This window comes from Chaetomium tenue (assembly GCF_020726465.1).
Source record: "Chaetomium tenue strain MPI-SDFR-AT-0079 chromosome Unknown F5144scaffold_6, whole genome shotgun sequence".
NCBI lineage: Eukaryota > Fungi > Ascomycota > Sordariomycetes > Sordariales > Chaetomiaceae > Chaetomium > Chaetomium tenue.
In genome coordinates, this window is record NW_027117334.1 from 2,126,571 (window position 1) to 2,147,643 (window position 21,073).

Genomic DNA, 21,073 nt, shown 5'->3' on the forward strand with positions numbered 1-21,073 from the left:
GCATTGGGTTGCTGGGCACATTAACCTCCGGTGTCAGAACCCGCAGCCGCTAGCTGATGGACTGATGGTGTAACCTTCCTAGCTACCTTTTGATGCCCTTTATGTCCAGTCGGGACTGCTGTAGCAGTGCTTCCTACCTACTGACATGTCCCTGACAAGCTTCACCCCTCATCCAAGACCTATTACCCAACCTTGATCCGTTTAGGTAGCACCGCGTTTCGAATTGAACTCCTCGTATAATTCACGGTTTCGGTGGATTGATTGCCTTCATCGTAGCTCCGCTCCAAATGCCTTGGAGAAAGTAAACAACGGAACTTGACGGACCCACCTCCAAGGGGTTACACCATGTACCCATGTACACAGTGGGCAATCTCTCTCAAACCAACTGCCTTTGATCCATCTCAGAAAAGTCAAAATAAGCTGGGGGTAGTGGAGAATACTCTTTTTTCTAAAAGCTCCTCGACCTTGAACCGTTGGCCATGTGAAAGGAGCAAACATCGATTGTTGTGCAACCACGGAGGGCAGAATGATCGTCCTTGCAGAATGCTTTGGAACGTGATGAACTACGCACACAATAAGAAGCACAAACAGGTGTGTGCCTTGATCACATCTTGATAGCGGAAAACCTTTGTTCTGTGTGTAAAAATGTGATGGCCAATGGAGGCGCCACTTCATGTCCCGTGTAAGGTTCGGTAGCTCAAAGGGCTAGTTACTGTTAGTAATGAAACCTCCCTGGTGATTTGACTAGGGGACCTTGAGGGCTGGGCTGGTGTTTGTGGGAAACATCCACCAACCAGCACTTGTTTGAGGCTTGCCGTTACGGCACATGTGAACTCCCCGAGTATGGGACGGAGAGGTTCAGCGTGAGGTTGACGCGTCATGGGAAGCAGGAACTTGCTCATATGAAACTGATAGCGCGTTAGCACAATAAGGAGGGCGGGAGAATTCTTCGCCTGCAATTTTCACTTGTGAGCGCAACAGCAACATGCTGGCGAGGTATGAGACGGAACTCGAGGTATGTTGCCTATAAATTACCTTCTCCTCGACCACCTCCAAGCCACTTCTTCTTCCTCACCACGAACAAACTCCTCTTTTCGAGCAAAGAATACCATCATCTTCTTGTCTCCAAACCCAATTGCACAAACAAAACACACCATCTTCCCTTCGAACACAGTCAAGATGTTCGCCACCACCATTGCTTCCGTTCTCGCCGTCACGGCCACGCTCATGGGCGCCACCGTCGCGACCCCCATCTCTACCACCGACGCCATCTCGGCTGCCGGCGCCGACAAGCGCGCCGCCCAGACCTCGGGCCGCTTCACCTACTACAACCCGGGCCTGGGCGCGTGCGGCCAGAACCACGGCGACGGCGACTACGTGGTTGCCATGAGCCACGCCGACTTCGACCCGTCGACCCCCAACGGCAATCCCAACAACAACCCGCTCTGCGGCCGCCGCATCCGCGCCTCCTACGCCGGCAAGTCCGTCGACGTCACCGTCGTCGACCGCTGCAAGGCCTGCAACTCGGGCGACCTCGACTTCAGCCCGGCCGCCTTCCAGACCCTCGCCGCCCTCAGCGTCGGCGTCATCCAGGGCACTTGGGAGTGGATCTAGGTTGGGGTCGCCTTCTGGCGCTGACTTTGCGCTTGGGTGAGGGGGACGTACTTGGGAGCACTGATCGGGATTTCTTTTCTGAGAGTGGGATTGGGGATCACATGGATGGTCTGGTCACGGATGGCCTTGGCCTGGGGAGAGGGGGATGATAGCTACTCAGGTTAGGTTAGGGTGGATCGCTCTCGGAAACTCTTCAGTTCCCACATCTGCACTCTTCTTTTGCTGTGTTTCGCCCTCGTTGTGTTTTGCTCTTTCGATTGCAAACTTGATCCGCGTAGTTTGGGCCATCGACATCAGCTTGATTGCGGTGCTAAACTGGATTTCATGAAACTGTGTGTTGGGATCAAACCCATCAGGCTGATTGTTCTGCATCGTGACGCTGTCCCGCGCTCCATACGTGAGGTAATTATAAGAAACCATGATCACCCGTTATCTTGAGGGTAGTATTCCGTGTGGAGCGCACCCTGGCCCAGTTTGGCCTGATAGTGAGGGCGTTGATTCGAGGCAGTCCTACTCCTCAAGATAGTGCGATGCCCAGGTCAAGCTAGACGCTGGAACAGCGGCTTCCTTTAGTCCCCTTTCTTGCAGTTCAGACCTGACATTGAACCCCTTCAATGCTGACTTTACGGGAGTTGGACGGCTCCTCTTGAGTTTGGGGTTGTTGCTGACTTGTATATCCCACTAATGGCCCCAAAACGGTACCTGCGGCCTCGATCGCATTCTTGAAAGCTCGATGATTCTTGGTTACCTTAGACTTTTTTAACTGCTATTACGAAGTCGTTTCGTAAGGACTTACGATAATCTAAAGGGTATATCCCCGTAACGCCAACTGTTCCGAGCCTGCCAACCCCTTCCCAATGCAATGCATACCGTCGTCATGCCGTCATCGCAACTGCAATCTAACGGCCCTCCGAAGCAGCGATATGACGAAGCGCAAGCTCCATATTCGCCTCTTTAACAAGCTGCTCGATCTCCGCAGTGGGCAAGTACTTGAATGGAACGACGCAAGTACGGTTCTCGTCCCCATCGTCGTCGTTAGTAGCATCCTGTTTACGATAGGCAGGTGCAGGGCGAGCCTTCACAGGAGCGTTGTTACGACGCTTGTTAGCGCCGCGAGGAGGTGCAGTACGGACAGGGGTGTTATCCACAGGCCGGGCATCGGTACGAAGGCTGCAGTTAGACTTTGAATGGTACTGACAATTCGTACAGCCACCAATGAACTCGCCAGTCTGGATGCAGGTCGAGAACGGGCCCGTACTAGTAGAACTAGCACAGCCAGTGCATGGATCCGTATTCAACTGCGGCAGCTTGACGTGGGCTGCAATGGCTACAATATGTTAGTAATGAGCATTGTAAAAGGAAAGGGAAAACGCAAGTTACATACCAGTACGCTGCTGATGACGCTCGAATTTGAGAGCGCTGAAAACGACCTGCGCGCCGTTACGACGGCTCTTGAGCTTGATCACTCGGGCCAGAAGGTAAGTCTGTATATTATTAGTACAGCAAGTAAAAGGGAGAATGAGGGATGCAACGTACCGCGCCACCCTTGTTCAATATCGTCCACAGAAGGCCCTCCTTGCCTGACTGACGCGCAAGACGGTTGACAGTCCAGGCGGTATAGGACAGGGTCTGGTTAGGCGAAGGCTCACGCTGGTCCACGCTATGCACCGGGAGTACCGTGTTACAGACCTGCCAAGGGAACTCGTTCGCGTACTCGTACTCGCTCTCATTCTCGTCCTCGTCGTCGTTGTCGTTACCGTTCGTCACAGCTGTCTCTACAGCAGGAAGAGGACGCATAACGGGCGCCAGAACGCCATTTTTCTTGCCCTTATACGAAGGAGGAAGTCTGCCCTCGTAATCCGTCTCAATGTAGTAGTGTTCCGGCGTAACGTCCTTCCTCTTAGTCGGTGTCAGAGTTGGAGGCTGCGAAGACAGCAGGCTGGTACGACGATGGGGGTGTGTATTGTCGGTGCTGCAAACCAGTCCGGGGACAGAGTCTGTACCGGAGTCTCTAGGGTATGTCTCCTTGAGTTCGTCGCGGGTCGTCGCAACAGTGCCCGGAACGTGGGCTTTGAACTCGTTCGGGTATTTGGCCTTGAGAGCTGCGAACTCGGCCGAGAACGAGCGAGGGCGACGACGACTAGCGTTTCTGGGGTTGTAAACGATGGCAGGATCGACAAGAGGCGAACCGGTGACGATGGGAAGGTCCGTACCAACGTCAGTTGTCGCAATGGGGGCATTATCGGGAACGTTGTCGTTCTTGGCCGGAGTCGGGGCGGCGCCAACGTGGCCGTCCATCGCATTGGTAGCGAGCGGTACCGAAGTACGGAGGTCGTTCGGAATTGTTGATTGAGGTGGTTTTGAAGGTTAGGGATAACTTACTGTAGGGGTTGGTGAGGCAGAAGGAAAGTTGTGGCGGTGCAAAATATTGATATTGTGGGGAAGAAGAGTTCGACCTTCTTATTGCGAATGGCTGGCTAAATGCACGCTGACAAAGACTATCGACTTAACAAGGCGTGCAACCTGCTTTATCAAAATTTACGTGGGCGTGGGCTGATGAAAACGCACGGGCAAATTCGACTTTGTCCGAGTTGTACCTATCGGCTTCCGTAGACTGCGGGTCAGCCTATGACGTACGTGGCTTGGCAGGATGCGACTGTCACAGGAAGGTACTCAGTGAGCAAAACCTAACAATTTCTCGGCGCTTAACTAGACAGACCTTCAGTCATTTTTGGCGCCTACACTATCAGTGTATTGCTACGACACCCGAACTACGCTCCGAAATGCACAAACTGCGCCCACACCAGCGGCTGGTCCATCTCCGCCTCCCGCACCGCCATCACCGCCTCCCGCACAGCCCACGCCACCTCGCCGCCGTCCAACCCCGCGCCCCTCCGCTGCAACAGCGACCGGTAGAAGCCGCTTGCCACCTCTACGCAGACCCTGTCTATCGACGGCCACAGGCATCCCACCACGTACGGAAACCCGGCTACCTGGAACCCGCTCACCACGTGGATCACCTCGTCCGACAGCCGCGCCGCCCCGTTCTCCGCCGTCGAGCACGCCGACAGGTATGCTATGCGGGCGTGTGCCAGGCTCAGCTCCGACACCCTATGCACCGTCAGCCGGTCCTGTTCTGCCTCTTGGCCTTCTCCGCGCTTCTGCAAGATCAGTCCGCTGTTGGACGGGTCGGCATAGTCCGTCGAACCGTGGCAAGCAAAGTGTGCGATATAGCAGTCCGTCAGCTTATCGACCACCTGGTCCACGCTTGGTAGGTCCAGCGGCTCTATAGGTACGTGGCCATTGACTATGTCCGTGATCTTCTTCTTTTCTTCCGCCACACCAGGGAGATCCGGCGGCTTGCGAGCATCCGGCTGCGAGACCTGGCCCGGCGTGGTGGGCATAGAGGCGATCAGAAGCGCGCCCCGCGCGCCGTCTGTGGCCCGGGCTCGCTGCTGAGCATACCCGAGTGCCTTGATGGACGGAGTGTACGATGAGACGGCCTTGCTGAAGGCGTTTTCCGTCGAGCCGGGAGAATGCACCCCGGCAGCATGAAACGGCATTGAGCTGCCCAACCCTGTCCCGATCCACCATATCCGCGACAGTCTGTCTGTCGTGTCATGTACCCTGTGCACTTCGTTAAAAACGGGCCTAACGCACACGTCCCACAGCCAAGCCAGGTACTCGAGGTATTCCTTGTTCTTCTGCGCGCGTTCATGCCGACGCACTCCGCGTCCCGTCCATTTCTTACCCAGCCAGGCCTCTGCGTCCGACGCGAGCAGCCCTGGCAGGCTGAGAGCCTTGACGGCTCCGCGGGACACAAGAATCGCGTCGCTCCGAAACCTGGTAATGTTGACGATGACGATCGTGCCGCCTACGGCACATTGCTGCATTTCGGCCGCTGTCTGGCCGAGTAAGAAGCGCTCGTTTCCTGCAATGCTCCTGATCTCGCGGATGCATGCGTCGAGTTCGGCCACGGCTTCTCGACGCCGGCCTGCCACCTGCCCCCCTCCCGCATCTTTGTCAAGTTGACTGGAGGGCCTGTTGACGTCGTCCCGAAGCTGTTCGTATCGGCGAGCTATGTTAGGATGTGCTTCTGTCAAGGCCGAAACGTCGCTCCGACCGTCGACCAGCTGGCCGATAATGACGGCACGGCCTTTCTCGAGGTACTCGAGGGCATTGGTAGGCTGATTCGACGCAAGAAGAAAGGCGCAGACGTCGGCAGCGACGCCAGCAAAGATCGACATGACGTACTGTTGGTCATTGCGGTCGAGAAGTTTGGTGTTGACGGCCGGGAGGAGGTCGATGACGGCTTGTCCGAGAGAGATAGCGACATCGATTTTGGTTTGGGCAGCGAGGAGTTTGAGACATTGGGCTGCTGCTTAAATTCGATGGAATGGAATAGCAGTATGACAAAGCCAAGCGTCGTGAAGGCATGATGAAGTCGTTTCTAGGTCGGCCATGGCGCCCGTCCGCTCATACCGGCGACCAAGCATGTTTCCGAGGTTGTTTAAGCAGGCTGCCCGGTCGGGATGGTCATGTGGCGTCGACTCGACCGCCTGCCTAGCCACGCCGATGGCTTCCTCCAGGTCGGTCATGGCGCCCGTCCGCTCATACCGGCGACCAAGCTTGTTTCCGAGGTTGTTTAACCTCCCTACCCGGTCGGGATGGTCGTGTGGCGTCGACTCGACCGCCTGCCTAGCCACGCCGATGGCTTCCTCCAGGTCGGCCATGGCGCCCGTCCGCTCATACCGGCTCTCAAGCTTGTTTCCGAGGTTGTTTAAGCAGGCTGCCCGGTCGGGATGGTCATGTGGCGTCGACTCGACCGCCTGCCTAGCCACGCCGATGGCTTCCTCCAGGTCGGTCATGGCGCCCGTCCGCTCATACCGGCGACCAAGCATAACCCCGAGATTGTTCAACCTCCCTATCAATGATGGGTCGCCATCACGTCCTGCACCAATGCTTCCTCTAGCGAATCCCACTGCTTTATCAATATCCTCCTTGCTTCTGGACTTTTCGTATTCTCTGTACGCCTGAATTGCGAAGGACGCAAGCAGGTCTGGGACATCTTCGCTATCAACTCCTTGCTGAACGAGCCATTGAATCATCTGCTGGAGGCCCATTGTCGGAACTGCAAAGTGGAATGTCGCGACGCTGGTTCGTGACGCATGCCCCTGCTGTGGCAATTGTTTATTATTCTAGCCGGTGGCCTCCGGCGCCAGGCCCCGCAATTGCAGCAGCTGGCCATGCTTGCTCTTCGTGGTGGTGGCTGAGTCGCGGCTGCGGCGGGATAGCTCACGTCTATGGCGGTGGCTGACGCGTGCGTATCTCCGGGTTGGGTATCGCGTTGGAGATCAGCCAGCGATGATCAAGTCGAAAAGAAAACCAAAAAAAGCTACACCGAGATGTTGAACGGATATAGAGGCGTTCTCTATAGATTTACTTACAATTCAACAGTTTACGCTTCTGAAGCTATTGTACATCTGATCCCGAATGCCTGTATGTAGTTCCTAATCCGCAGACTTCTCATGTTGAGAAACACCCCGCGTCTGCTTGCGGACGCTTTTTAGGTGACTCAACCTTCCGCAGTAGCGTGCAGCATGCACTCCGCCCAGTCAGCACAGCCACCACTAGGCAATGAGCGAATAGTGTCGGCTATCGGCGGCCTCACATCTACAAATGTAAAGATTATCGCACGCCGCTATGCCAAGCCAACCCTACGACGTCCAACTCCAACCAACGCAACATGAGGGCGAGCATCATCCTACCGCAGATCTTTCTACCGCAGAACTCCGTCAAACTCGGCCGATTCACCACTAACGTCGAGCACCCACACCAGGATTACAATGATCCCCTCTCAACTAACCAACCCCGCGTGCTAGAGTCACTGCGCGACTCGTACACCGGCGAGCATCATGTTGCCAGTTATTCCAGCTTCGCTTCGACCCTCACGTCTCTGGTATCTATTAGTTTTGCAAAGCGCGCCAAGGCGAAGATTCGCGTCACCACAGAACACGTCAAGACGTACACTCTCGATAACTCCGAGCGTTGGTTCGAGGAAGCAACACGTGTACCAGCCACACGAGCCTGGATCGAGCGGAGAATCGACAAAGGTCACGATATCTATATGATCGTTGGGTTTCATACTATCACGAATGCCATTATCAGCCAGGAATCAGTAGATGGGAGCAGTGCGGGCGGCCAGATCAACGTTCCAGTCAGCCTGTCCCTTGCTGCTGCCGGGGTCGTCGTGCCGCTTGGAGACACAATCGACCCCAGCATGGCCATCCATCAGCAGGGCCTGGATGGGACACAGTCACAGTTCGTGGCCCCCGGCGAACAGGTTTGCGCTTTGGAGTACCGCAAACTCTGCCACAGCTGGCTCTCGAGCAAGCATATCGACAAGTCTCGACTGTCGAAGGTGTGTCACTGGCCATCGATGGACAGAGCGAGAGACGAGGAGGAGGGAGAAGACGACATCATCGAAGTTGAATTGGCCGACGTACAAGGTCTGGATGGAGATTGGGATAGGGAGGTGGTTGACGGCGAGGTGTTGTACATGCGCTCGTTCGACGAATCTTAGTGGCTTATATGCGGTACTGGATGGCCTACCTTTGCGCAGGTCCGTGTTGTGCATGGATTTGAGATTTTGACGTCGCGTATTATGCAGAGTACCACAGCCATTCTTGTCAAGAGTCGAGTTAAGCGCCGAGAAATTGTTAGGTTTTGCTCACCGAGTACTTTCCTGTGACAGTCGCATCCTGCCAAGCCACGTACGTCATAGGCTGACCCGCAGTCCTTAAAAAAAGTTAACGAAAAAATCAGCGACACCCAATTCGCCTTTTAGTGTACTTCAGGAGCAATACCTAACAGAGCCAGAACTGGCGGTTGCTTGTGACGGAAAGCGCACCCAGGGTTGGGGTTGTGAGTGCACTTCCGCATTGGGACTAGCCCCACCCGCGCATACTGCTCGCGTTACAGACGCGCATCTTGTATCTTCTCCCTCTCCTTTCCTCAGCTTTCGATTAGCAGAATTGAGGCAGCATTCGCAGTGCCCTTGTGCCTCGCCTAGATGTTACTCGCCCCTCACATTGCCCCACTCGTCCAAAGAGTCCCTCCCATCTGCCCTCCCCCCCTTCTGTCCTTTCTTTCCCCTCTTCCATCCCTAGCACTTTCATGCCACTACGATCATGGCGCCGCAACTGGATGCTACACAACATATTCTGATCAGAACTTTGCTGACGGAAGAATTTGAGACCAAGCTAATAGCATTAGAAGCCTCGTGCACCATGCGCGCCGTCCAGAGAATCCGTCAGGAGAGACAACAGTCCAAAATGCCCACTAGAAGAACAAGCCGCGTCGGTCGCCGCAGCTGCATAACACTACGTATGCGGGAAGCCCTCTGTAATGTGCTGATTAAACAGCCGTACATGTACCGATGCGAGATGGCAGACTTCCTCCATCGTAGGTTCGGGAGGAGGATATCCGAACGATCGATTGGCCGGGCCCTGCGGTCAATTGGCTGGACGAGGAAGACGATCCACCGCGTCGCACAGCAACGGGATGCCGACCTTCGAGACCATTATCTACATAAGATATCGCAGTACGAGTCCTACCAACTTGTCTTTGTCGATGAGTCCGGCTGCGATAGAAGGGCAGGATACCGTCGTTTGGGGTGGTCTCCGAAGGGGTCCTCCCCCGTCCAGATCACGAAGTTCGGTCGCGGAAAAAGATGGCACATTCTTCCAGCATACGCGCAAGATGGCATCGTACTAAGGCGGGTATACCAAGGATCTACCGACAGCGATGTCTTTGAAGACTTCATGGCTCAATTGCTGTATCACTGTGGCAGATACCCAGAGCCAAAGTCGGTAATCGTTATGGACAACGCCTCTTGGCACCATTCGGAGAAGCTCCAGCAGATGTGCCGAGATGTAGGAGTCGTGTTGGAGTTCCTATCGCCGTACTCGCCTGACTTCAACCCTATTGAGGAGTACTTCGGGGTGCTCAAACAATTTATCAAGAAAAAGTGGCACGAAAACGAGGATTTTATTGCACGGGAGTTTCAGATGTTTTTGGAATGGTGCGTCGACGTAGTGGGTGACGACGAGCGCATCGCGGAGAGTCACTTCCGTCATGCCGGGATCTCCATCACACAGTACCTAAACTAAATACAGAAATACTATAACTACATGTACAATATTGTCGGGGGCACAGGAAAACCAATGCTTGAGATATTCTTTCCCTCATGCTGGAATCTTCTAATGTTACTCACAAACTGTAGGGCGATGCCTGGCTTCACCCCTCCCTTGACCATCAAGTTAGCAGCGAGCCTTGGGTGCTGCAGGATGGAGTTCAGTTCCAGGAATTGATCCAATGCAAACTGATTTGCAGCCTGTAGCGCCTCTCTCCATCTGTCGCTCTTGACTTGTTGCCGAGTCCAGTTACAGTACTCCTCAACCCTGTCCTTCCTATCCCCATCCACATCCGCAAGGTCTTCACCAAGGGTCGTATCGGCCGCATCGTGATGCCTGCCGTGGGCCGAGACACGGGTCTTACAGTTACGACAGCCGATGGAGTCCTCCGCCTTCCGCTTGCGGCTGTCATCCAATACGTCTTTGAGAATTTGGGGTGGAATCTCGATATTGACGTCGACGTCCTCTTCTTTCTCCCCTTCCTCCATATTCCCTTTAATATGATGGAAAATGTCCTCTAAGTGCCTTGGCAGCAGCTTATGGTGATTTCCTCGTTCGTCCGGCCAGCAGTGGGGTCCTTGCCTGCAGTGCTTGCCTCTGCAACGATGATGCTTGTACGTAAACTCGGGTCCAAAGACCGGCGTCAGTGGCTCTTTGAAGCTTTTGAGCCTCAGTGGCGCTCTGCTTGTTTTTCTTTCCCTTTGTCATCGCAGAGCCACTCGTGACTTCCTTGAAAACGAACTCTATGCTGAAGGTTATCTTTCTCCTCTTGCTGAACAAGGCACTGAGGCTTTCCATGTGATTGTCCACCATCTTCCAATCGATCTCCAAGTCTTTGAAGCGTTTCTTTAGACCGCGCTGACGGCTTCGCTCGATGGATATATCGACGATCGTTTCTTCGCATGCGTACGTATCTCCTAGAAACTTATGCTCGTTTTTCAGAAGGGCTTCAAGTCGGGCCTGGAAGTTGGCCTTCCAAAAATCGCTCGGAGCCAGGACGAGATCGGGATCTGTATCTGAACAAACATGCCTAGCTCTGATGTTCTCACGTTGAGAGACCTTCCACCGAAAGTCATAGTGGATACATTCGGGGTTATTCTTGTCATACTGCTTGTTGGGTTCCCAACCGCTCAGTCGGAGAAGTGGTAATGCACTTTCACCACTTCGCTGATCGGCCTGTTCGGCCGGTGGGTCGGTTCGTGCGGCGAATGGACTGGCTCCTTCAGCGGCAGGGCCGACTCGGGGGCTTTCGGGTGTCAGAAATTCGACGGCTCCATAATTCAAAGCAAAATCGCCGTGTGGCCACTCAAAATCCAAGTTCTCCATGACGAATGTCTTCCCAGTCGAAGAACGTCGAGGCAAGATCGCTGCCACATTGCTGCCTCGCTTGCCGCTGGCGACCGAGGTGCCCACATGGCCACCGCTTCCACGGACTTCGGTTTCGGTCCTCAGTTGGCTAATTTTAGAGCCTGCCCAAACCTGATCGGGTCCCGGAAGATAACCTTTTCCTCGTCCGACGCATTCACTCCAAGGTACGGTATCGTATTGGCTTTCCTATGGCCCGCCCCTTGAGTCGTGACACCACCGATCTCGGGCAAGGAAGAGTCGAATGGTTACTCAGTATTTATAGTACAGAGGTCCGGAACATTCCAAGTCGCCACCAAATGGATATAGATTCAGCGTAGCCCCTTGGACCCTCAAAAGGCAAAGAGGGAAAAAAGAAAAAGAGACAATTAGCTATGGCGAGAACGATCCTACATAAAGAATGATGAGCTAAATAAGAAGGTTGTGACTGAACGAGAACGCTAAAAACAAGACTTGTCCTGAAGCACATCCGATAGCCACTTTCGACGCTGTTGTACACGATTCTCTTGGTCGGTATGTTGGCGGCAACCATAGGACCTTGTGCGAGCCCCAGATAACCCATGCATTGTCCTCGCTGAAGCCAATGCCCCAACGGTTGACGTGTTGCGGCAGGGGGCTAGGCATTGCCTTTGACATTTCAAGCGCTGGCGTATCTGTCGAAGCCATTGGCGATAATGACAGGTTGTTTAGTGTGAAAGCGCCGATGTTTGTGAGGAGAGAAAAACCGGTGGTGTCAAATGCGAGGTATTTGACTACCCTGCCTACCCCCAGCGTTGCCGTACAGGCGCCCGTTGCCGCGTCCCAGAGCTTGACCGTGTTGTCGTCCGACGCTGACGCGAGCGTCTTCGAGTCGTGGGAGAATGCGACCGAGTGGACCGAGCCGCTATGCCCCTTGAGTGTTGCCGTACAGGCGCCCGTTGCCGCGTCCCAGAGCTTGACGGTCATGTCGTCCGACGCTGACGCGAGCGTCTTCGAGTCGTGGGAGAATGCGACCGAGAGGACCGAGCCGCTATGCCCCTTGAGTGTTGCCGTACAGGTGCCCGTTGCCGCGTCCCGGAGCTTGACGGTCATGTCGTCCGACGCTGACGCGAGCGTCTTCGAGTCGTGGGAGAATGCGACCGAGAGGACCGAGCCGCTATGCCCCTCGAGTGTTGCCGTACAGGTGCCCGTTGCCGCGTCCCAGAGCTTGACCGTGTTGTCGTCCGACGCTGACGCGAGCGTCTTCGAGTCGTGGGAGAATGCGACCGAGAGGACCGAGCCGCTATGCCCCTTGAGTGTTGCCGTACAGGTGCCCGTTGCCGCGTCCCAGAGCTTGACCGTGTTGTCGTACGACGCTGACGCGAGCGTCTTCGAGTCGTGGGAGAATGCGACCGAGCTGACCAAGCTGCTATGCCCCTTGAGTGTTGCCGTACAGGTGCCCGTTGCCGCGTCCCAGAGCTTGACCGTCATGTCGTACGACGCTGACGCGAGCGTCTTCGAGTCGTGGGAGAATGCGACCGAGTGGACCAAGCTACTATGCCCCTCGAGTGTTGCCGTACAGGTGCCCGTTGCCGCGTCCCAGAGCTTGACCGTGTTGTCGTACGACGCTGACGCGAGCGTCTTCGAGTCGTGGGAGAATGCGACCGAGTGGACCGAGCCGCTATGCCCCTTGAGTGTTGCCGTACAGGTGCCCGTTGCCGCGTCCCAGAGCTTGACCGTCATGTCGTACGACGCTGACGCGAGCGTCTTCGAGTCGTGGGAGAATGCGACCGAGAGGACCGAGCTGCTATGCCCCTTGAATGTTGCCGTACAGGTGCCCGTTGCCGCGTCCCAGAGCTTGACCGTGTTGTCGTACGACGCTGACGCGAGCGTCTTCGAGTCGTGGGAGAATGCGACCGAGTGGACCCAGCCGCTATGCCCCTTGAGTGTTGCCGTACAGGTGCCCGTTGCCGCGTCCCAGAGCTTGACGGTCATGTCGCCCGACGCTGACGCGAGCGTCTTCGAGTCGTGGGAGAATGCGACCGAGTGGACCCAGCCGCTATGCCCCTTGAGTGTTGCCGTACAGGTGCCCGTTGCCGCGTCCCAGAGCTTGACGGTCATGTCGCCCGACGCTGACGCGAGCGTCTTCGAGTCGTGGGAGAATGCGACTGCGTGGACCAAGCTGCTATGCCCCTTGAGTGTTGCCGTACAGGTGCCCGTTGCCGCGTCCCAGAGCTTGACCGTCATGTCGTCCGACGCTGACGCGAGCGTCTTCGAGTCGTGGGAGAATGCGACCGAGTGGACCCAGCCGCTATGCCCCTCAAGCGTTTGGATGCATGCATCCCAATCTAAATTAACTTTCGGCGGTAGAGCAAGCCATGCGCGAAATTGATCTTCGAACGTCTTTCGGACGACGCTCTGCGTTGGCGCAAATACGATAGCCGAATGGTAGACCTGAAGAGGCCATATATCGAGAACAGAGCAATGACTTCGAATGACCCGCCTGGTATCAGACAGAAACGCCGAGACTTTCTCGCTTTCTTCTCGCTATAGAAAAGTCAATACACCATCCAAGAGAATAGCCAAAACAGCAACGTACATCAAGCAAGCCCAGCAAGTCATCTACCATGCTGATACTCTCCGAGATCCATCCTAAAAGACCCAGCACTTCGAGCCAGTGCAGGAGATGGTGCTTCAAAAAATGGTCGACAAGGTCGCCGTCCCGTATCAAGCACTTACTCTCCTTCCAGTGGTAGACCCAATACCGACAGGCGTACTGCACGTCGGGCGGCAAGCTGGTGTCGATGGTCTTCTGGTCGATCTCCGACCGGCACGTCCCTGGCAGGCGGAGCCCACAGACGTCTTTCTTGAGTCTATCTTCTGTCGATAGCAGTTCCAGACACCGAGCCGCCAGACGTTTATGAGTTTCTCCTTCGTCAACCCAGAATGGGTACTTTTCCAATTCATCGGCCTTATCGGGATCGACGAGGAAGTCGCGGAACGATAGATGGAATATCCTGACGGGAGATTCAGGGGAGGCCGGTACGTTCAGAACAGAGCGGAGTGGCTCGAGCCGACGAAACACAACATTCTCAGCAATACCAAGAAGACGGGCCAGGGATCGGATCGAGATCGGTTCGGCAAGGAGAACAATCGGACCTACAACGGTACGAAACTCATCGACAATGGATCTCTTGGCTGCTTTAGAATCTGGTAGCAACTGATCAAGGACCGGGCGATAAGTCGCATCCAGCTTGTCGATCTCAGATTGCTGGGTCCTGGACTGGTATTGCAAGACTTTTGCTAGTTGGCCATCGGGGTCGCGCCATGCTGGATCCCGGATGAACCGACAGACAGTGGTCGCGAAAATAAAGAGCGGAACAGCCATCTCGACAAGGGCCTGGGCGATATGGCAGCCAGGCCAATCCGGCGGGAGCTGTCGGTCGGCGGGAGATAGAGCATTATGGTCGTTTCGGATTCTTGCGAGCTCAAAGTCCAGAAATGTAGCGATATCGTGCTCGATAATTGGCTTTGGGATCTCGTGTAAGACCAGGTCGCGGTATTTGCCTTTGATGTCGCCGAAGCCGAGCCGGACCGGCAGCTCGGGTCTACTCGTGAGGAAGGCTTTTAGCGACATCGAATTCGAAGCCTTTGCCTGTGACAACAGGTAGATAATGGCTCTGATGTCGTCATCCCGCTCGCACTCGTCAAGAGCGTCAATTACTAGGACGACTTCTTTAACTTCGCCCGTTCCGCCCTTCAAATTTCCCAACGGCTTCAGGATAAGCTTCTCAAACTGCTCTCCCAATGTCTTGCTCGTGACGGAAGGATCATCCTCGATGGCGGCCCTAACGTGCGGCGCCAGATCAGGTTCTTTAGCAACAAGTTGTGCGGCGATGGTTGTAAACAGCAGGGCCGCGTTACCCCTGTCTCGCTCGCCTCTCTTGAAGAAGAAGCTGGCACCGAGAAGTCCTCGGTCGGCAAAAGATTGCGCAACCGTTCGTGATATAGTAGACTTCCCGGTCCCTGCCATGCCGTTGAGCCAGAAGATGATCTCGCCGTGAGGATTGCCGGCCCATTTCGTTATACGCTCGAGGAGGTCGGTTCGTGTTCCGGGGTAACAACGTGCGTTGTGCTCCTCCGCATGAGAATCGAAGGCTGCATTGCTTGCGGTCGGGAGCTTGGAAAGGACGAGTGTCTGGCCGATGTGGAGGAGCTCTGTACTACATCTATGTAAGACTGAAGAAAATGAAGGAGAAATACAGCTGTAACTTACGTTCCATCGACGGTGAGACCCGCAGACAGTGTGTCTCGATACCGTTCTAAGTTGTTGATGATACTGTCGATCTCTTTGCTCTCGAAGGGCCACTCGAGAGCGCGAAGCCCGAACTTTCTCATCGCCTTACGCGCAGGCCCAGGATTGAGTTTCTTCTCCAGCCTCGATCGCAGCTGTGACAGCTGGAGAAAACAACCGCTGAGTCCATCCGACAAGTCTTGCGAGGTTTGAAGCCTCTTGCCGTTTGGGCTTTCAAGAAGCCGTTGCGCACCTTGCAGGGTCGTTCTCAACCTCTCAAGTTCTCCTTGCAGTCTTTCGACGTCGGATCTGGCGTTCTTGACAGCGGCGGAATACTGGAAGCAAAGAGATGCGACTTTTGCGGACAGATCGATCACAGCGATGATGCTCGCTGCGGATCCCACCGCCTCCATGGCGTCACGATCTGAAATGCATGGTCGTCAAGCGAAGTGTCGATTTGCGGGGTTAAACGAAGCGGTGCTCCCAGATGCGTCGAGTGTGCAGTGTGTTCGATGCGTCTCGTTGGGCGCCAGACTGGGCAGCCACACAGCTTGTGCGGCGAGCCGCGTGGCGCTCCTGGCCAAAAACATCGAGCAAATCGTGAATAAACATGGTTAAGAAGCGTCGAATGCTTCAGCTTTGGTGTTCTCACATCAACAGGTCCATTGACACAAACAAGTCAAGAAGTCGGACCTACACGCAGGAAAGAGGGACAGTGCTAGAAGGCGGGTCAACGACATCATCAATCAAGGACCCACATTTGGTGGTCGGAAAATGACCAGCAAATGTGGGGCCATGCTGTCGCCTCTGATTTGTCTATGCGCGGCCAAAAATGCAGACGGTGTAGGCTCCAAGAAATTGTTAGGACTTGCTAGCCGAGTACCTCCCTGCGACACTCACATCCGGCCAAGCCACATCAGGCCATAGGCCTACCCCGCAGTCCTTAAAATAGTTAACTAAGAAAACCAGCGACACCCGATTCGCCTTTTACTGTAGATGCGGCTATAAAGCCATAGTTGTCGTCGCGCGAGGTCGAACTGATGCTTCCTAGGAACCGATGCTCGTAGCCCCCGAACACCAAGAAGCGGGTCTAATGCTTTGGCAATAGCGCCATGCTTCAGGAGGAGCGTTCTGACACACCTACGAGAGTGGTCTGATGAGAGCTCTGGAAGGAGCCGTTTCCACCGAATATCATTTTCCTTATAATATTCGCGGATCTGGCAATATATCTCTACATTGTCTGTAGACTCGTTCTTTCTTTTACTCATGGTAAGACTGTGGAAAAAATTAGGCAAGCATAGCAGAACTATATAATGGCCGTATTGTTATGGAGTGTGTGATAAAGAGAAAACGTAGTAGCAAGCCATTGGTGCTCGTGAGGGGAAGGAAGAATCGGCCGAGCATTGAAAATTCAGTACAACCTGTATTTTGATGCCCTCAGAGCCGAAATCACATCCACACCCAATCCAATCCACATCTCCTTTGATGGATGGTCGTCCCCGGGAACTGCCGCGTTTTTCGCTGTCGTTGCACACTATTTCGATGCTGCATACCGTTTCTGGAAGGCAAGGATTCAATGGGAGAAAAAAAAACGAATTATTGCTGGCCAAAAACTCTCAAAACCAGCGTTGATGGAAAGCTCTCGCGAAGCCCTATCTAACCACGCCACGTGCACCGACGCGCAACCTGCAGCGCGGCCGCAGTGGGCGTGGAAAGAAGGACGATCCGGGATACGCAGTCGCCCTGAAAAATCTCCATCGCCGACGCACGGACCGGCGAGCTGCCGACCCACCCATAGTTGCCTAGACGAGCACCCCCTTGAACCCCTGAGTGGAACAGGATGGCCAACCCTACTGCTCCAGTCCAAAGGGGGAGGAGTGGGCTAGAGCAGTCCCGGCACCTACCTCCCACCCCACCCCTCTCACCCCCGCCCTCCAACATAGAGGCTATCAAGAAGCTGGTTGACGAGCTGGTGGGACTGGCGGACCCCGAGAAGAAAGGGACAGCTAGAGGCATGGGGCTAGACCTGTTAGCGGCCGTCCGGAAAATGTACGACGCGTCTCAGTCACAGACTGGAAACATCTCGCTGGCCAACCTCCGCAAGGTGGTGGCCGAGGAAGTGAAGGCAGCCGTTAATGGAGCCGGGACCCAGGACAAAGGAACCTGGGCCGCAGTGGCCGCTCACGGGGCTGTCCCCCCTCAGCCACAGCCCAACACCCCGACAAAGATAGTGCCGACCCGCATAAACAAGGAGATCCTAGTCAGAGGCAGAGGAATGCCAGCCGATCTCGCAAAGCGCACCCCGCAAGAAACCATCCAGGCTGTCAACCGAGTGTCAGTCAAGAAGGGAGCAGTCGCAGCCCGGAGGCTCCCCAGCGGCGACACAATCGTCACATTCCAAAGCGCAGGGGCAAGAGACTGGCACTCGACAAACACCAACTGGATCAGGGAGGCTTTTGGAGAGCAGGCCGAAGAGAGCAAGCGAACCTTTGCAGTGCTGCTGAAAGGCGTGTGGAAGAAGAACCTCCAAGGGGTCACCGAGGAGGAGTTCGGGAAGGAAACTGGCCTCCGCACAGTCGATAAAGTGAAGTTTAGAGTGCCGAGACACAGGGAGGCGACCCGGGCAACGGTGCTGGTCGCTTTAACCTCCCAGGAGGAAACACGCAAGGCGTGCGACGAGGGAGTGATCTGGAGGGCTCAACTACTGGACTGCGAGCCTTACTGGGCTGCGCTCAGCCCAACGCAGTGCTACAAGTGCTGGAAGTGGGGGCACACGCAGCACTATTGCAAGGCGACTCCATTGTGCCCGCGTTGCGGGACCAAAGCCCATGGAGAAGGCGGCAGGGAAGGCGAGACCCAGTGCCCTTGGCGGTGCAGGAACCGTGGATTAACAAGGAGACGAAGTCTACATACTGCCCCCGGAGCAGCAGATACCACCTGGTACACAAGCTCGAGGGGCGGGCAGCGATATACGTGAGCAAGAGGTTTGGGATCAAGCAATGGGACTCCGAAGCCACCGAGAACTGGTGCCGTGTGTGGTTTTCAGAGGCAGACCTGGGAAGGGAGGGCCCCGGATTCGAGCTTTGGTCCATATACAACCCCCCCGGCGGCGAGAACGTACCAAGAGCCCTTCAAGGATGACCGAGGCCAAGCCATCCAGTAGTTCTGGCAGGTGGCTTCAACCTGAAGCACCCACTGTGGAACGATTTCGGGCGCTACGACAGGGAGTCTGAAGACCTACTGCAGCTGGGTCTCCAGTGGGACCTCACCATCAGGACCCCTAGGGGAGGAACAACACGAGCCCCTCAGGGGCGACAGCGGGGTCGTCCGTCAACTATAGACCACTTCTAGACCTCGGGAAACCTCCAGACAGCATACTACGGAGAGGAGTGCCGCGGAAAGTCAGACCACTACCCACAGGTGCTCGAGATCGAGGGGAGGCTGGGGCCGAAACCAACCCAGCCGGACGGTTGGACCTGGAATAAGATGGACAGAGAGAGGGTGAAGGCTGAATCAGCGCTGCTATGCAAGGCCATGGGACTCACGGACCCGGGACCGGACGGACTACCGGCCAGAACCCGGACAGTCGAGGGTCTTGACAAAGCTTTCGATAGCCTGGTTGAGTGGCTCACCTGGGTCGCGGGGGAAAGCACTCCACGGAAGAAGGCGAGCTGCGGCTACAGCTCTCCCTGGTGGACTGTGGAGGTGCAGCAGGCCGCCCGGGAGGCCAGGAGAGCCGAGAGGTTGGCGAAGGAGACTAGGGCAGAGTACTGTTGGGAGGAGCTCAGCGAAAGGCTCAAGGACCTTGCCAGAACAACGCGCGAAGCACGGACGAGGGCTTGGAGAAACAGCCTACAGGAAGCAAGCGAGGCAAAGAAGCCCGATCAGATGTGGAGCTTGGAAAGATGGGCTAGGCCGCGGAGCTTTTTGCCGCCAGAACCACCGAGGCTGCCGGAATTTAAGGACTCTTCTGGACAGGTAACGGCCAAAACGCACGACCAAAAGGCCAGCGCGCTGGCCGAGAGGTTCTTCCCGGACCCACCGGCCAACCTGACGGACGTGGAAGACCAAGCCTTTTTGGGCAGCTGGAACCCGGGCTTCGACGTTGTACAAGCAGTGACGCCGACCGAGATCACGGAAGCGATAGGAAGAGCAAGCCCCTGGAAGGCGCCAGGCGAGGATTTGCTCCCGATGGGCCTTCTGAAGGCGTGCGGAGCACCGTTAGCTGAAGTGCTGGCCCTTCTGGCGACAAGGTGTCTGGAGCTAGGATGGTTCCCGAACCGTTTCAAGAGGGCGAAGACTGTAGTACTACCGAAACCAGGAAAGGCTCCGCCGGTGTATCAGACCCGGGGGGGATACAGGCCCATTGCTCTGCTGCCAACCCTAGGGAAGGTAATAGAGTCAGTGGTCGCCAGGAAGGTCACTCAAACTGCAGAAGTCAACGGCCTCGTACCAGATGAACAAATGGGGAACAGAGCACACCGCTCCACAGAGCTGGCTGTCCGGCTAGTAGTAGCCCAGGTCCAGGAGGCGTGGAGACAGAAGGGTGCGGCGTCCCTATTGCAACTGGACATCTCAGGAGCCTTTGACACGGTCAACCACACCCGACTGCTAGCAACTTTGCGAGAAATGGGCTACCCGAGGTGGCTGGTCCTCTGGACGAGAGACTGGTTGACTGGTCGAGAGGCCACCCTTCTTTTCGACGGCAAGACGGCGGCACCGACGGCAATTCGGGCAGGGGTCCCCCAAGGCTCACCCCTTTCCCCTGTTCTCTTCATCCTCTATATTTCCTCATTATACAAGCAGCTAAAAGACGAGCACCCTCACTTGGCTATAACGGGGTTTGCGGATGACACCAACCTCCTGGTGTTTGGTCGAAACCCCGAGGCCAATGTCCGGCAACTGGAGGCGGCGTGGGAAACATGCATGCGATGGGCGGACAGTCGGGGGATGAAGTTCGCCCCGGAAAAGAGCGAACTGATCCATTTCAACAAGGGACGACGGCAGTGGACAAACCAGCTGGAACTCACTAACCCAGGGGGAGGCACCAGCCCCGTCATACCGAAGGAGTCTGCCAGGTTCCTGGGAGTCTGGCTGGACCGGAAGCTCAACTGGAAAGCCCACCTGGCGGCGGTGGAGAAGAAGCTGAGGACCCAGAGCTATGCCCTGTCGAGGCTAGCGGCATCGACGTGGGGACTGGGGCTAGCCAAAGCGCGAGAAGTGTACACAAAGTGCATCCGGTCAGCGCTGGCCTATGGCGCATCGTCGTTCCACATTCCCACGGATGTGGGAGGCGAACCGGTGAAGAAAGGCATCACCAAGGCCCTCGGGAAGGCCCAGAACAAGAGCCTGAGGATTGTGGCGGGAGCCTTTAAGTCTACCCCCATCCGTAACCTCGAGACAGAGACGTGGGTACCACCGTTGGACTTATACCTAAACAAACGGCTTGCAGATTTCGAAAACCGACTCCAACAACCCGATCTGGACGACGGCCAAGGCGGCAAAAAGACGGCGGGGAGCGTTATCCTTACCGCCTGCCGCAAGATACAGCAGAGACTCAGCTCGAGGAGGGGCAACAGGGGCCGACCGCGAACCTTGAGGCCTCAAGGGCCCACGGCGGTAGAGAGAGCCGCGGGCACCATCATGC

General features: G+C 55.8%; 7 protein-coding genes across 7 annotated transcripts; 2 read left to right on the forward strand and 5 right to left on the reverse strand.

The window, feature by feature from the left end:
- Nucleotides 1–1,179: 1,179 nt before the first annotated feature.
- On the forward strand, nucleotides 1,180–1,614 carry F5144DRAFT_605701 (RlpA-like double-psi beta-barrel-protein domain-containing protein-containing protein; the record flags this gene model as incomplete). Its single annotated transcript, XM_066791452.1, has 1 exon — nucleotides 1,180–1,614. One exon carries the CDS (start codon nucleotides 1,180–1,182, stop codon nucleotides 1,612–1,614), a length of 435 nt encoding a protein of 144 aa, XP_066639916.1.
- Nucleotides 1,615–2,513: 899 nt separating this feature from the next.
- Nucleotides 2,514–3,912, reverse strand: F5144DRAFT_605702 (uncharacterized protein; the record flags this gene model as incomplete). Its single annotated transcript, XM_066791453.1, has 3 exons — nucleotides 2,514–2,941; nucleotides 2,999–3,098; nucleotides 3,151–3,912. The coding sequence occupies 3 exons, from the start codon at nucleotides 3,910–3,912 to the stop codon at nucleotides 2,514–2,516; spliced, it is 1,290 nt and encodes a 429-aa protein (XP_066639917.1).
- Nucleotides 3,913–4,287: 375 nt separating this feature from the next.
- On the reverse strand, nucleotides 4,288–6,347 carry F5144DRAFT_582590 (CHAT domain-containing protein). The gene has a single exon (XM_066789507.1). The coding sequence runs from the start codon at nucleotides 5,859–5,861 to the stop codon at nucleotides 4,386–4,388; it is 1,476 nt and encodes a 491-aa protein (XP_066639918.1). The 5' UTR covers nucleotides 5,862–6,347; the 3' UTR covers nucleotides 4,288–4,385.
- F5144DRAFT_355666 (uncharacterized protein) lies at nucleotides 5,765–6,827 on the reverse strand. Its single transcript, XM_066784340.1, has one exon. The coding sequence runs from the start codon at nucleotides 6,735–6,737 to the stop codon at nucleotides 5,997–5,999; it is 741 nt and encodes a 246-aa protein (XP_066639919.1). The 5' UTR covers nucleotides 6,738–6,827; the 3' UTR covers nucleotides 5,765–5,996.
- Nucleotides 6,828–7,006: 179 nt separating this feature from the next.
- Nucleotides 7,007–8,444, forward strand: F5144DRAFT_355023 (uncharacterized protein). The gene is made up of 2 exons (XM_066784338.1): nucleotides 7,007–8,387; nucleotides 8,440–8,444. The coding sequence occupies exon 1, from the start codon at nucleotides 7,361–7,363 to the stop codon at nucleotides 8,195–8,197; it is 837 nt and encodes a 278-aa protein (XP_066639920.1). The 5' UTR covers nucleotides 7,007–7,360; the 3' UTR covers nucleotides 8,198–8,387; nucleotides 8,440–8,444.
- A 1,405-nt stretch (nucleotides 8,445–9,849) lies between these two features.
- On the reverse strand, nucleotides 9,850–10,885 carry F5144DRAFT_623218 (uncharacterized protein; the record flags this gene model as incomplete). Its single annotated transcript, XM_066792135.1, has 4 exons — nucleotides 9,850–9,955; nucleotides 10,063–10,404; nucleotides 10,448–10,733; nucleotides 10,859–10,885. The coding sequence occupies 4 exons, from the start codon at nucleotides 10,883–10,885 to the stop codon at nucleotides 9,936–9,938; spliced, it is 675 nt and encodes a 224-aa protein (XP_066639921.1). The 3' UTR covers nucleotides 9,850–9,935.
- A 473-nt stretch (nucleotides 10,886–11,358) lies between these two features.
- Nucleotides 11,359–15,937, reverse strand: F5144DRAFT_355431 (WD40-repeat-containing domain protein). The gene is made up of 4 exons (XM_066784339.1): nucleotides 15,409–15,937; nucleotides 13,732–15,355; nucleotides 12,624–13,679; nucleotides 11,359–12,119 (listed from the first exon to the last, which is right to left on the reverse strand). Exons 1-4 carry the CDS (start codon nucleotides 15,837–15,839, stop codon nucleotides 11,583–11,585), a joined length of 3,648 nt encoding a protein of 1,215 aa, XP_066639922.1. The 5' UTR covers nucleotides 15,840–15,937; the 3' UTR covers nucleotides 11,359–11,582.
- Between the last annotated feature and the right edge of the window lie 5,136 nt (nucleotides 15,938–21,073).

What these genes read in the sequence shown, in the direction of transcription:
- F5144DRAFT_582590 (XM_066789507.1), bottom strand. Translation starts at nt 5,861, where the DNA reads ATGTCGATCTTTGCTGGCGTCGCTGCCGACGTCTGCGCCTTTCTTCTT.
- F5144DRAFT_355666 (XM_066784340.1), bottom strand. Translation starts at nt 6,737, where the DNA reads ATGGGCCTCCAGCAGATGATTCAATGGCTCGTTCAGCAAGGAGTTGAT.
- F5144DRAFT_355023 (XM_066784338.1), top strand. Translation starts at nt 7,361, where the DNA reads ATGAGGGCGAGCATCATCCTACCGCAGATCTTTCTACCGCAGAACTCC.
- F5144DRAFT_355431 (XM_066784339.1), bottom strand. Translation starts at nt 15,839, where the DNA reads ATGGAGGCGGTGGGATCCGCAGCGAGCATCATCGCTGTGATCGATCTG. An exon ending in GGTCTCACCGTCGATGGAAC is followed by an intron (nt 15,356 to 15,408) that starts GTAAGTTACAGC and finishes ACATAGATGTAG; the next exon opens with TACAGAGCTCCTCCACATCG. An exon ending in ACTTGCTGGGCTTGCTTGAT is followed by an intron (nt 13,680 to 13,731) that starts GTACGTTGCTGT and finishes ACTTTTCTATAG; the next exon opens with CGAGAAGAAAGCGAGAAAGT.